The sequence below is a fragment of the Molothrus ater genome, chromosome 1 (genome assembly GCF_012460135.2).
Source record: "Molothrus ater isolate BHLD 08-10-18 breed brown headed cowbird chromosome 1, BPBGC_Mater_1.1, whole genome shotgun sequence".
Classification (NCBI taxonomy): Eukaryota; Metazoa; Chordata; class Aves; order Passeriformes; family Icteridae; genus Molothrus; species Molothrus ater.
Window position 1 is genome coordinate 47,066,925 of NC_050478.2, and position 13,999 is coordinate 47,080,923.

The following is a 13,999-nucleotide window of genomic DNA, read 5'->3' on the forward strand; positions in this document are numbered from 1 at the left end:
GCAAAAAGATCTGAATACACAGAGGGTGTGTGGGATCGGTGCCCAGAAAATCTGTGAATAGAGAGATAATTGATTACCTCATTCTGAAGAGTCTTGAGCCTCTAAGTATTTAGGAGCTGTGCCTTTCCAGGCAGGTTTTCTGTATGGAGAAGAAAGCACTGCTTTCCTGGGTGGCAGCACACTCCAGATCTTTGCAGAGGTGAGGGAGAGGTCTATTTATGAAGTCAGGTAGATATTGACAGATCCCTTAAGCCTACAAACTTAATAGGGTTTTGTTAATATGGGAGAGCATGTTGGTGTTTGTTTATGGATATACCATAAGACTAAAGGTAATCAACATCATAGTGAGCTCAGCTAAGGTAAGTAAGCAATGCTGCTGAGCAGAACACCCAGGCTCTTGGGCTCAGTGCAGGGAAGAGCTCCATGCTTTTACAGGTGTGCCTGACTCCAGAGCTAGCAGCTTGGGGTGCAAGGTAATCCAGAGTCGACAAAGCACATGGCTGGGGCCATGTGTGCAGACTTTGCTACTGGCTGCTGCTGTTGGGAAGAGCATGTGAATGGCTGTTGTCAGAATTGTACCAAAAGAAAGCTCAAAGGAATGCCAGCTTGGCTTTTTTTTTTTTTTTTCCTATCACTCAGCTGCACTGAAGCCCGACACCTCTGGTAGCCAGTGAGAAGCTGGTTTTGTGCTGCGCTCTTACAGGAGAAGCCTGGCTGCATTAACTCTTACTAAAACCAGCACCTGGACAACTTCAGCAAAATCCAGTGATGGAGGTCAACTCCACAGAAGCCAGCAGCAGCTCCCAGGGAGGCACCAGCTGTCTGGATCTTACCCTTGTCACTTTCACTGAAACGGTGACTTTCACAGAAGTGGTGGCAGAAGAGGAGTGGGGATCCTTTTACTATTCCTTTAAGGTATTACTCTAGGGGTGCGTTACTTTTCTCAAATGCTTGCAGCTTTGGAGCATTTTCAGCACATATGTGGGGAGATAACTAAGATTCTTTAACTTTTTTTCCCAGATATTGGTAGGTTTTTTTTCCCTGCAAAGAAAACTGACAGCATGTGTGAGGCATTTACTGAAAAGCAAAATACTTGTAGAAATTAGACTTCAGATTTACATGTCTTAGCTAACTCTATCCCCTTCCAAGAGAGGACAGTACTGGTTTTCTGTAGAGGTATTGTAATTATACATGCATCTTTAGTCAAAAGCTTGCATTATTTTAACACATTTTTAATGTAATTTCTTAGATGCATCGTCTTGGCATAAGGGATCTCTTTTCAATTTTCCAGCTGTAACAAATATTGTACACAAGTGAGACAGGGTTTTTGTTGTTTGGGGTTTTTTTAATCGTGAGGGACAGGTTCTAATTTGTTTGTTTGTTTGGTTGTTTTTTTGTGAATTGAGTGGGGGTTGCAATGTCTTTAGAAATCTGTTGTTAAGAATGCATTAGATGAGTCATTCAGTAGTGAATGCTGTTCAATTGAATGGGAAGTGTATTCAGTCATCTCCAAAACTAAACATCACCCTAGCAATATGTAAATGGAGGAAAAAGATTCAGGAGAAGTTCTGAAGTTCATATTTCCTTCAGATTTCTCTGCCTGTTGCTACTGCTTAATTTTGTTCTGAATGCCATGTGTCTCTTTATTTTTATGGTACATTGTACAAGTTCAAGTCATTAAAAAGTCTGGCTAGGAGTGCCCTGCAATTCCTTCTGGACCTCAGCACCAAAGAGATCAATTTCAGCAGGAAAGATCCAGGCATTTATATCATTTGAGGTAAAAGGGGATATATTCAGGAGCAATTTTTGTATCTGTGAGATTGGTAGTGCTCTGACACAATCCTAGTGGAATCGGTGGAATTACAGCAGGTTCCCAGCCCTGATTAAGAAAGAGATTATCCATACTGCCAGTCTTAATTAGTGAGGGTCTCTTTTAACATGCTGCTTATAATTGCTAAGGTAATACTTCCTACCTAGGATTTCAAGGGTGAAAATTATTTTTTATTCCTTTTTTTTCCCCTCTCCATGTTAGACTCCTAAAATGCTCTTGAAAAAGAAATCACAAGAGACAAGAAAAATATTTTAACAACTTTCTCTTTATCTCCTGTCTTCTTTTCACAGTTAGGGCTGTAAATCTGAACAATGTCATGGGAGCAGTATTTTATAATAGTAAAAGTGACAATTAATTCCATGATTAGAAAGTCCCCAGGCAGAAAAATGCTCATTAATAGGAGAGATTGAGTAAATTGCAATAATTAGGGAACCAAGGATAGTCATGCATGCTCATCCATTGCTAAAGGAAACAATTCTGTAGCTGAGGACTTCTCATTAGATTTGCTCGAGTCTCTGCCGGATGCCTGGCTCTGGCGCATGTAGCATGAACTTTGCAAGGAGACTCACTGATTTCACATCAATTACTAGCTGTTGATAGGCATGGAAATATTTTGACTCTAGAGACGAGTGACAGCTGGTGCAGCTGTAGGAAAGGAAGGAGAAAGCACCTGCTCTGATGACTGCAGTGCAGGGAAGACAGGGCTCCCTGCCAACAATTTCAGCACTCAGTAAAACCCACATGTGGAAGGTGCTGCTGATACCAGTTGACTCTGCTGGCCATCCTCCACCAGCTCTGCCCATGTTGTGGCAGCGTCCTTGCCCACTTCAGCAAGCCAAGCAGCATCATCTTCCTCTTTACAATGCTGTAGTTAAGCAGCTAAAACAATTCAAGTTTCAGTATGGAACAGGCTGAATGAATTTGAAAAACAGAGTTCGGTGTTCAAAATGTGGCTTACAAATAGGGTTTGGATTTTCAAACACACTGTAACCTGTGGCTGGCTGTGAAGGTAGTGTGGGTGAGAAGTCACTACACAGGTTGAGCCCAGAGTCTGTGTGCAGACAGCACACAAGCTATTTCTGCTTGGAAAATGCAGGTGTAACCTACCTTAGCAAAGCAGTCTGAGGAAAACATGATCTAAACTGATAAAAAGAGACTAGGGAGTGACACCTTGTAACTGTGTTTATGACTTTTTAATGATTTTACCCAATGACAGCTGCCAGGGTATCTCACATGCTGCTCAAACTACATGAGCATGTGCTGGTGTCTTCTTTTCCTCCCGAGCTGCAAAAGGACGGGCAGTACCCACCCCAGGTAGTGTCTGTGTTATACTGTGGTGGCAACATGACAAAAGTAAAATAATGTGCATTAGAGTATTTCAGTGCCAGAAAGGCTGAGCTGTGATTGCTTCTCTTCCAGAAAAATTTGTGCTTCTGTCTCTTCTTCTGCTTAACAACTAAACCCTGCAGAGTTTAGTTTAGATTAGAGAATGTTTTGCCAGTTCAGGTTTTTGTTGTCTTTTTGGGGGGAAGGCTGAGGAGAATTTTATTGATTTATTTTATCTCAAAAATGGAACATTTCCTCCACTTAGAGGAATGCAGAATTTCTTCTGGTAGTCATTACTACAGAAGGGCCAGCTGCTCATCAAAGCTTTGTTAATGATGTCTAATTTTGGGACTATGTGGGCTAACTAAACTGACTCTTGGCATACAGAATGGCAGCTTTTGGGGCAGGACTGGGTGTATCCATGCATCACTCAGCATGCAAGATGAGCTGGTTCTTTCCATGGCAAAGGCACTGCCTCATTCCCACTGCCGTTTAGGTCTTGCTTCTCTGTTATGGCAAATTGTCCCTGAAAACCCAGATCATCTTTCTTCCTGGGTGCCTTTCTGTGGGGTATCCAGGTATGTTGCTGACTTAAACTATAAGGAATTCTGCTGGCTGTTTCAGCACCTAATTCAGAACAGATGTGCAAATTGGTATTAATTACAGCTCCAACCTTCCAAGCCAAAGGAAAGTTCATTACAATCCTTTACAATCTCCTCCATATGTGCTTAATCCATGTGTAAAAGGGCTCTAAGCATCAAGAGCACCTGCCAAATACAGTAGTCCAAAAAGGGCAGAAATCATCTAAATACCTGTAACCTTCGTCTACTTTAGGACCTTCTTAACTCTGCAAACTTAACACGGTACAAACCAGAAACCTGCCTGGAGAAAAGGTGGAATCTCAGAATAGGTTTGGCCTGATTTTGTGCAGGGTTTGGGAGACTTTGTCAGGGCTGGAGGAAGCATCTCCTCCTGCCAGATACTAAACAGACCAGAAGTTTTCCGCTCCTACAATGGTGGGAGCGCGTGCTTGTCCTCAGAAAGATTGGGTAGGGATCTGTTTTAAGAGCTCTGCTGAGAAAGAAGACGCTCTGCTTTTACGCAGGAAAGTAAAGGTTGGAGTGCTCAAAAGAGAAAGGAACAGCAACTCTGAGTTTTCTCAGTGGGACTGTGTTCCCACCATCATTTCCTACCTCCCAGCAGAGCTGGGAATCCATCAAGTAGTACTTTTTATTTCCTGCTGTGTAGAGTCCCCGCCTGTACAGCAGGACACAAAGGTTTTGTTGTTTACATCCAAGGTTGTTGGGAACCCCAGTGTCCCCTGTGCCAAGTGGGAGCCCCAATCACTGGTCCAAATGTTGACACACCCCTGCCTGTGGCCCCATAAGCCCTGGTCCCTGTGCCATGCAGCAACAGCACAGCAGTGAAACTGATGTGTTACAGCTTTCAGGAGGAACTGTGTGCCTATCAAAACAATCACAAATTATTTTAAATGTATGTCTTTGACTGTACTCCCCCAGCACTGCAGCATTCCCTGTACCTGTGTGTTTTAGCCCATGTAGCTCAGATATTAAACAGGACAGGACAACCTAGCACAAGTAAGCACATCTCTAAGAACATGGGCTGCTTATCCATGGAGCTAATGCTCTCTACAAGGCTTGGGGTTTTTACCATCACCAGCAAAGAGCTGAGGAGATCAACATGTCAAGAGGTTTTGTAGGACTGTCCAGTTACATGGATTTGGCTCCAGGTGATCTCAGAGACTGCTGAAGTCACAGTCTAATGTCCCTACCCTTTCACCCAAATGTAGGAGTCACTTTATCTCCTGAAAAGTATTTGCTTATGCTATTGCTCATTCTGATTTTCAAGCAAATATCACAGAGCATCCCATCATTGAATACATAATAGGAAAATAATAATGGGTGCTGTCAAATTTCTGGAGTAATCTCTGCAAATGCAATCACACATTTTAGAAAATAGACATATCAAATAATTCAGAGGTAACTTTGCAATCTTTCGGTGGGGGAGAGGAGGAGGATTAAGTTTACACAAATAAGGTCTCAGGGACTCCTGAACACAGCCTCTGCAATATGCTGTAATGACTGTTGCTATTCCTGAGATGCTGTGCTGAGAATAATCTCCTTAGGAAACTGCTGCTGCCGTGCCGTTGGCCAGGCTGGCCTCATCCAGTGGCTCAAACACAGCACAGAAGGGTCTGGCAGTATGACAGCCCGGCAGGGAGCAGCTCTGAGCCAACTGGTTTGGGCTGTTCTGTACTAGCAAACCTCATACTATTGTCCCTGTGCTCCACACAGGCACATGGTTTGCACCTGTCTGCATCTCCTACATAAATGTGCCTAGGAAGTATAAATTTTTTCACATTTTTTGAGATATTTAAATTTTATAGTTAGGCATACATGATAATTTTAAGTGATTAAGAAAAACAACACTTCGGAGTTTTAAATAGGGCTGTCAGAAATCATAAAATTATGGATAGACCTTTGAGTGGTCTAATATTATCTTTCTACATTGAAAATATTCTACAAAAAAATAGATAGGTACACCATTAAAAATTTATGTTTCCTGATGACATTTAAATCAGGAATATCTGTCTAATTCTGTGGAATTTTCCTAGAGTGCAATGGGTAAAACATCCTGCAATAACTGAACAGTATAGTGCCTGCCTTTGTTATCTGTCTTGTACCAAATCTCAACAGAATGGTAAATAAGAACTATTGGTGATAGAATTGAATTGAATTAATCACATTTGTTACTGACTGTCACCATCATACCTATAGAGAATTTTGGGACAGAGTGGAGGCTCGTTCAGCTGTTGAGGTTGGAAAGATCATTGCAAGTAGCATGCATTAGATTGTGTGCACTGAAGGGACCCTGCTTATCCATGGTGATGAAGTCAGAGCTAATAAATAGGTTTTTTTAAAAAGCAGAGGTTCACAGAAAAAAAAAATTGCTAGATTTCAAAAAGATGAGAAATTAATCTTGATAACAAAATTGTCCCTTTCCATAAGGAAGTGTCCCAATTTAGTGAATAGACTTTCTCAGTCTATTTCTCAGCTTTTCTGTTTCCCTAAGTCTAAAAGGAAGAAAATATTGTAGATCTTTCCTCTATGTAACATATAAACATAACAGACTATGAGTGAAATACCATATCAACACAAACTCATACAAAACTGCTTCTCAAGTTCAACAGAACAGAAAAAATCAGCTTGTGTTCCTTCCAGCTGTGCGTTTTTTCCAACGATAAGGACTCCTTGGGAAGTGACTGTTGTCAGAATATTTGATATGTTGGTGGAGGTTTCATGCGGCAATGCATCCCAGCTTTGCCAGAATGTTCCATAACCTTGGGCTGGGAGAATAACCCAAGTAATCAGTTAGAAGGCAGCCTCTGCACAGGGGATAGAAGGGCTATCAAGCACAACCAGTAGCATTTAAATGAGAAAGCAGCAGTCCCAGAGTCAAACCTGAGGCTGAACTGGTGTTTATGCACTTTGAATCAGGCTCCATTCCAGCCACACTAATTAAAAACAACAAAAAAAATCAACTCCTAGAGGGCTTGTTGCCTGCTGAAATGTGTTTCTCTCAAATTCAGTCATAATGGAAGCACTTTCAATGACAAAATATAAAACTTAGCTTGGAACTTTCTTTTCTCCCAGCCTTTCTTACCTTCACATGAGTTTTCCCTGGGTTTTTAAGTGTCAATCAAATTGTTTTCCCAAAATTTTCAGGGATATCTTGCGTGAGATCTGAGTAGAAACATCTTCTCAGTTTTGCCTTGCTGGATGGAGAACCTTCTTTCAAAACATATTTGTGTTACAGGGGTGGACAGTACAACTTCCTGCTGCTTGTGACAGCCAAGGCTGCAGATTCCAGTGACCTTCCCAGTTTTATGTTTCTTTCTTAGTAAGCCTATCAGCAAATGAATCAAGAGCTTTTCAGCCATTTTTCTTCAGCTTTTCTTTTCTTGAGCATTAGGAGATGAATTAGTGATCTGAATTTTCACAGTCAGGTCATTAGCATTTGCCGTGTGAAGCTTACTTCTAGCCCAAGTATTCTGTTCGTTGTGCCTCTTCTTGTAAGATATTTGGTGTCCCTTACTTTTTTCCTTCTTGACCGTTAGAACTGTTATCTACAACACAAGTATACACAATGCATCTACAGCTTTTCTTCAAGCAGATTGCTGTCCGTTGTGGGGTTTTTTTCACAACCCAACTTGTGTAGAAAGTTTCAGCACAGGAGAAAATATGGATGTTTCCTTGGAATTTTAACCAAGTTTGTTCTTTTTTTTTTTGTTTATTAAAGAACCTTTATTTTGTAGGTGGTAAGCATAACCATAGTCATGACCCCTTCAGTGGCATCACACTTCATTTCTGGAAGCCCATAGTTTAAGCTGATCACACCTGGCAGAAATTCTTCATCTCAGGACTTCAAGTAAATATTAAAAAAAGGACTTTTAAAGTCCTTTTTCTTAAGACAATGGTGGTTTTGCCATTTCCATGCCAGTAGCCTTTACAGCCATACTCTTTACTTGTAGAGCAAATTTTAATTTACGTAAAGATTTCCAGAAAGATCTGAGCTATTCATGTTTCTGTGATACAAAAAATAATATGCAACGTGTGCAAACCACTAATCTGATTATGTCTGTTTAAGTATCTTCTAGTTTTAAGAATATTTGTTAAGAAAATAGGTCTTATGCATACTTGTGTGTGTGCATAATAATTCAAGTAGAGAAGGATTTCTGGAGGTAGCCTGAACCAGCCACTTGAATGCAAATCCAAATGATTTTAGATTTTTCAGGGCAGTGTCTGTCTAATTTCTGAATATCTCTAGGGATGAACAATCACAACCTTTCTGGGTTCCCTTCCTGATGCTTGACCACTCTCATGAAGAAACTTTCCCTGTAATGTCACACCAAGATGTCCCATGTTGCAAGCCTTGTTTGTGGACTCTTACCCTTTCGTGGTGCACATCTGAGAAGAATCTGGCTCCATCTTCTCTGCACCCTCCTGCCAGATAATTGTAGGCAGCACTTAGACCCCAGAAGGCTCCTCTAGGGTTTCTGCTGTGTAGGAATCTGGCAGTATGGAAAAGAGGCGTTTTATTATTTTCGCTTTGTTTATTTATTTAAAAATTCAATTAATTATATCAGAGGTTTAGTCAGTACCTTTAAAACTCCCTAACTGGGTTAATGGGTGTATTCCTTTTATTCCCCTCAGTGTAACAGTCAAAAGTGCAATTTGCCTTAGAGATAAGCTGATTATAAATCCCTGACAGAAATCAGTCAAACTGCATGGCACCTGTCTGCCTCTGGAAAATTAATTCTCCTGGTTTTTTGGGTTTTTTTTTTTTTTTTTTGGTCTTTGTTTGGGTTTTTTTTTTGGGTTTCTTTTTAAGGGTTTTAAGTTTCCATCATAAATGGGGGATGTTAAAACTGAACATTTTCAGTTTTTAATGTTCAAGATTCCAAACCTTCTATAGTAGGATAAAAAAAATTGCTAATCTAGACTGCTCCATTTTTCTGCATGGTCTGCAATTAATGTGATTATTTTAGAGAATGAGAAAAGATTTTTCTCTTTTTTTCCCTCCTTCAAGAAAGTGCAATGCAATCTACTAGGGGTGAACTTGACCACAAGCATGACAGTTACCCAATTTAACAAGGGGATTTATATATTCTTCTTATGTGTTAAGAGCACTCTTGCAAAATTGCTTGGCTTGCTTCATGATTACAGCTCTCTTACAATCTCAATTGCTGCTATGCTAACCCCATAATTTTTAAAATATACCAAAGGCAAGATCATTTGTGTATTCCCAGAGTTTATCAACTGTCAAGAAAAAGCTGTTCAGAGACTTAAGCTGCTACTGGCTTGTGATATGAGGGATCATTCCTCTTCTTCACCCAGGAGACCAAGAGGAGGGTGCAGAAAGATGCCAGGTCAGCAGGACCAAGAAGTTACCACAGGCCTGCAGTGCTCATATTAAGAGGCCAGTCAGCCACTCCAGGCATGGAGTATCTCTCCCTCTCTTTTTCTATTTGCTCATTTCTCACCTGTAACCAATTTTTTTCCAGAGCAGCCTCAGCAGCTAAAGTGTTTTAGATTGGGTCCCTGTCCAAGTACAAATAATCTTTGTCCATTTCTAGTTGAACCTCTCTTTCTATTAGGCAACTTCTCTAATATTAGACAAAGGCTTTTGCACCTCAAGACATGAGGAACAGCTCCTCCACTGGAATGGGCTATCAGATATATCCCCATTCTAATCACAGCTTGTGCTCCCCAGCAAGAGAGATACAAATCCTGAGAGAAGACAGAGCAAGGAAGTTGGCTGGGGAGAACTGGAAGGAGGGATGGCATTGCAGTACCAAAATACCACCCAACACCTCCAAAAGGATTTAAATATGGTCTTGATTAAAGGGATTTTCAGGGGTGATCTCTGCCTCAAATGTAAAGCAGAATACACCTCTTGTTAGACTTATTCCAGCCTCTGGATTCAGAAATTTAATTAGAGATAGAAAGTGACAAGCCTTTTTTATAGCCAAAGGAAAATGCACACAATCTTCTGACAGGTTTTCTGGCTTACATTTCACCCATGAAGAGGCATTTTCTTCATTGACTAAACCTGGTTTTAATCTTGGAGCAACATAGCAAAACCTGAATACGCTTTCTGGATGTTGAGCACTTCCATGCTCCAAACACATCAGCCTTGTGGAACAGCAGCATGTGCAATGGCTCGAGTCAAACCAAGGAAATCCTCTTGACTTTCATTTGTTGGTAACCTTAATAATGTCAACAGCATCTCTAGCTTTTCTAACCTGAAATAACTGCTGTATGACACTAGTCTCTCATGGCATTCTCATCTAGTGTAATTATTAATGCCCATTTCAAAAGAAGCCCTTGTCAAAAGAGGTTTGGGAGATATTATTATCTTCCTTTTTATCAGAATGCTTCTGATGTTTGCACAACATATTATTGAAGCATGTTTTTTGTAAATTACCTTGTCTAGGACTCTTATTAAGAAAGTATTTTTGTTTGATGAATGAACAAGACATGAAACTAAACACTTCTATGTCTAAACAATCTGAAGATGATGAATAAAACTAAAGAAAGTTCAGCTGGAGTGAGATTCAAAGATCCATCAGCTATCTCTCTAATCTAATAACTATTTTTAAAGACTTCACAGATGGCTTCACTGGCTCAATCAATCTCTCTATCTATGATATATTTTAAAGCCTTCTTTTTCTTTTTAAATTTTCATCCTGAATTCTGTACCGTAGTTTTGATTTTTTGTCCAGTCCACAGTGGATCTGAAGAAGAGATTAGTCCTTTACTTTTTTGCATTAGTCTTTTTGTGTCCTCAGTGCTGTGTTCATCTTTTCCTGCAGTCGGCTTTTCCTGGATTTAGCAACTTGATTCATTCAGTCGTTTTGCCTGACTACATCCTTTATGTCAACTCATTTGTGTGTCTCTCTTGAAGCACTGTGCCCAGGAGTGGGCATGGCTCAGTGGGAAGATTAGAGCAGAGGCACATGAGCCTGGTGTTGATCCCAAAGTGGTGGTGGCTGTTGCCCTCCTGGTAGGGTGATTCCATGATGTTCTGGGGCCCTTTGCATGTGTGCTGCGTGTGAGGGTTGATGTTTGGAAGGCTGGTCCAACCAAGAGAGATTACACTCACTACACTGCAGTCCTGCACTTCTCCTTGTTGGACAGCATGCTGCTTTTTTCCCAGTACACGTTTCCAATTCATGAAGATAATTTTGAATTCCGATCCTAGCCTCTGCAAAGGCCTTTATCACAGTGGGCATCCCATTAATAACCATGGAAGTTTTCATTCTGCAAGTTAACACAGACTGAGAGAGGCTGCAGTGATTTAAGTTGCCTATTGTTACAACTTCTTAATCCTCAGGAATGAGATATTTTTCCTTTTAGTCAGAATGGCAGCTCCCACAAATAGATTAATAGAAATTTTGGCTTTATTTCTTTGTCTACGGCCCTTCCAGACTTACCTCTATTTTCAGTGTTTGCATTTTTAAGTTATCTTTGCAGTCTGGTTTAAAGTCTGGAGTCTAACATTGCTTAATTGTTAGGCATTGCTTTGAAATTGGCAGAAGGGATTTAATCTGACCATTTGTACTGCGCTCTTATCCTTCTAACACAGCCTCTGATGCTCCATAGCTATTTCTTCTGTGGGAAACATAAGAAGGTTTGAGTGTCAGATCCTTCTTCTATTCCTATCTATATCAGTATAATACAGGAATATAATTCCGTTTGAGAAAATGCTCTTCTGATTTTATACCAAAGAAAACCGGAACAAGTCTAGTCCCTTAGTTTTCTTCATGTGAGAAATATGTTTTCTGAAATGGAAAAACCAAAACAAACCCTGAGGAGAAATCATTGATTTCAAGGACAAAAGTGATGTGAAATGTTATCTTTTATGATTTTATTGTCTTCCAAAAAAGACATTTCCTTCCAATTCCTGTGCTAAGAAAAGCATCCCCATAAAAATAGTTTCACCATATCTCTGCCACACATTTTTAAGGAAATTTGTTCCCAAGAAATTCAAGAGGTTTGCAGGTAACCCAAAAAGATAGATTTTTTTTTTTTTGGAATCTAAAGGCAAACTATCTAGCCCACACAGGTTGTCTCATCTAGGTCACTCTATACTCAGTGGAGACAAGTCATCCCAAGGTAGGTGAGATGAGTGGTGACTCATCTCTGAGACACTGCTATTACCTAGACAATACTAAGACAATTTAGAACAGTTGTGTCTCTTTGGAACTTTAAAGTTAGGTGAGATGACACTATGTTGGTGAAAATCATCATGCTGGGAAAAGTGAAGTCCTCTCTACACAACTAACTGCTTAAATTAATCTCTGGGCTCAGGCACAGAGTGCAACATCAAATTGCTCCTCATCAGGTCTTGCTTTCCCTGCATGACCCTGTGATCCACAAGGTACGGTGGCTCCCTACCTGGAGCAAAGCTGAGGCTGGATCCCAGGAGAGGCTGCTCAGGGGGGTTGATGGACAAGGACAAGGAGGGAAAATGACTGCTGGCCAGGAGTGGGGCTAAGTGCTGAGAAGGCACTAAGGCTAATTATAAATCAGGAAGCTCCATGTCCCTGCTCCATTTCTTTCATTTCACCTTCCCTCCCCATGCTCACAGTGAGCTATTTTCTTTGCAAGCAGAAGGAGCTCTGGTTTCTGCTTACCCACAGTGGCTTACAAATGTTTTTAATGAGTGTTATCCCTGGTTTCTCCTCTACTATCAGCCTAGTCATGTATTACTGACAGCATCTTTCCCCCAGCCTGCTGAGGCCACGTCTGTAGGGCCAGCATCTGGCACCCCTCCTCAGCTGCAGCCCTCAGCTGCCTCCTCCATCTTCCTCTAACTCCCATGTTGTGGGTTTGCTGTCTTGAATGGAAAGACCCCAAACGACTGCATTGACAAAACGTAAAACGGTTGCTAGGATGTAAAGATTGGGAGTGCACTCACCAAACAAGCAAACGTGGACACACACATACGGTATTGATCCTGCAGCCAGAGCATCCTGATGCTTTGAGAGCACGAACAGCTTTCTTACCTTGTTTTCTTTGTATACACACCACTAGGGGACGTTTTGTCATCACGTTTCAGTCGCTACACAAGTATACTTTTCTTTAGTGGGTCATGCTTCCTTTTCAGTCTTGGTGCACGTCTAGATCATGACTGGATGTCTGAATTTCATTAGGGCTCGTGAATGACCCAGACTCACTGAAGTCAGGGAAGAGAAAAGTATTTATTTCCTCCATTTCTCCAAAGGAGCCCATCTATCAACATTCCTTATGAAGTGAGGCAGCTGGTTATTTCACAGCTTGCTGGAGCAGCACAAGAAAGCGGAGAGCTGCCTCTCATTTTAGCACTAAGTGCAGAATACAGACACTGCTAGTGGTTTTGTGAAGAGAGAAGTAATATACAGCCACTGCAAACCAAACTGGAAAGAACATCACTAGCAGTGATGCATGTTAAATACTTTCTGAAAACACCCAAGAATGTCTTTTAGACTAAATAGTTGAAATCAATTGGCAAAACTCAAATTTCACTCCTGTTTTCCATTCTCATCTCATTTGTCTGAGGATAAGTCACTATCCATCCACCCATCAATACGTTTTTTTCCCCTCCTTTGCATTGCAGACAGAGCAGCTGGTGACTCTTTGGATTCTCTTTATTGTCACAATTTCTGGAAATGCCATCGTGCTCTTCTCTACCTGGAGGAGGAAGCGGAAATCTCGAATGACCTACTTTGTTACTCAGCTGGCAATCACAGGTAGTGTATGGGAGGGGAAAGGGCACCTGACCTGCACAGGAATCACTATTAAAATGACAAATAAGGAAATGTGAGTAGAGTGGTGAAGAATTCAGTTGCCACCTAATGTCCAGATGCAGTTTGCCATAAAGCAAATGGATGGCTACTTATCTTAGGGCTCAGTCTGACTCTGATCTAAAAAGATGTCGCTAGATGTAGTAGTATGCAGCAGCTGCAACTCATTGGTGTCACTAAATCTTATCTTCCAGTCTGAGTTTGCATCTGCATTTCCCAGAAGCTATGTCTCCAGCTGTTGTCATGGAACTGCTTAAATTAAACTAGTTTAAGATGAATCTCTTGTGTTTTTCTACTAAAACTACTCCATCAATCATTCTCCTGTGGTGAAGAGTGAAACCAACTTCATGTTGTCCAGTTTAATGAGGGGAAATATAACAATATAAAGGTGGAGAGCAATGCATTTAGATTTTTTTTTAATGGACAAAAGGATGCTGATCCAAGGACTTTGTAGTTTTTAAACAGAATGTGAA

At 40.9% G+C, this 13,999-nt stretch overlaps 1 protein-coding gene across 1 annotated transcript in view; it reads left to right on the forward strand.

Moving 5' to 3' along the window:
* The first annotated feature begins 258 nt into the window (after positions 1-258).
* NPSR1 (neuropeptide S receptor 1) overlaps positions 259-13,999 on the forward strand; it is a 59,060-nt gene continuing 45,319 nt past the window's right edge. Inside the window, exons 1-3 of the mRNA XM_036379160.2 lie at positions 259-359; positions 640-915; positions 13,340-13,472. Of these exons, the coding sequence (XP_036235053.1) occupies positions 769-915; positions 13,340-13,472 (280 nt within the window). The 5' untranslated portion in view covers positions 259-359; positions 640-768. The remainder of the gene's footprint in view (positions 360-639; positions 916-13,339; positions 13,473-13,999) is intronic.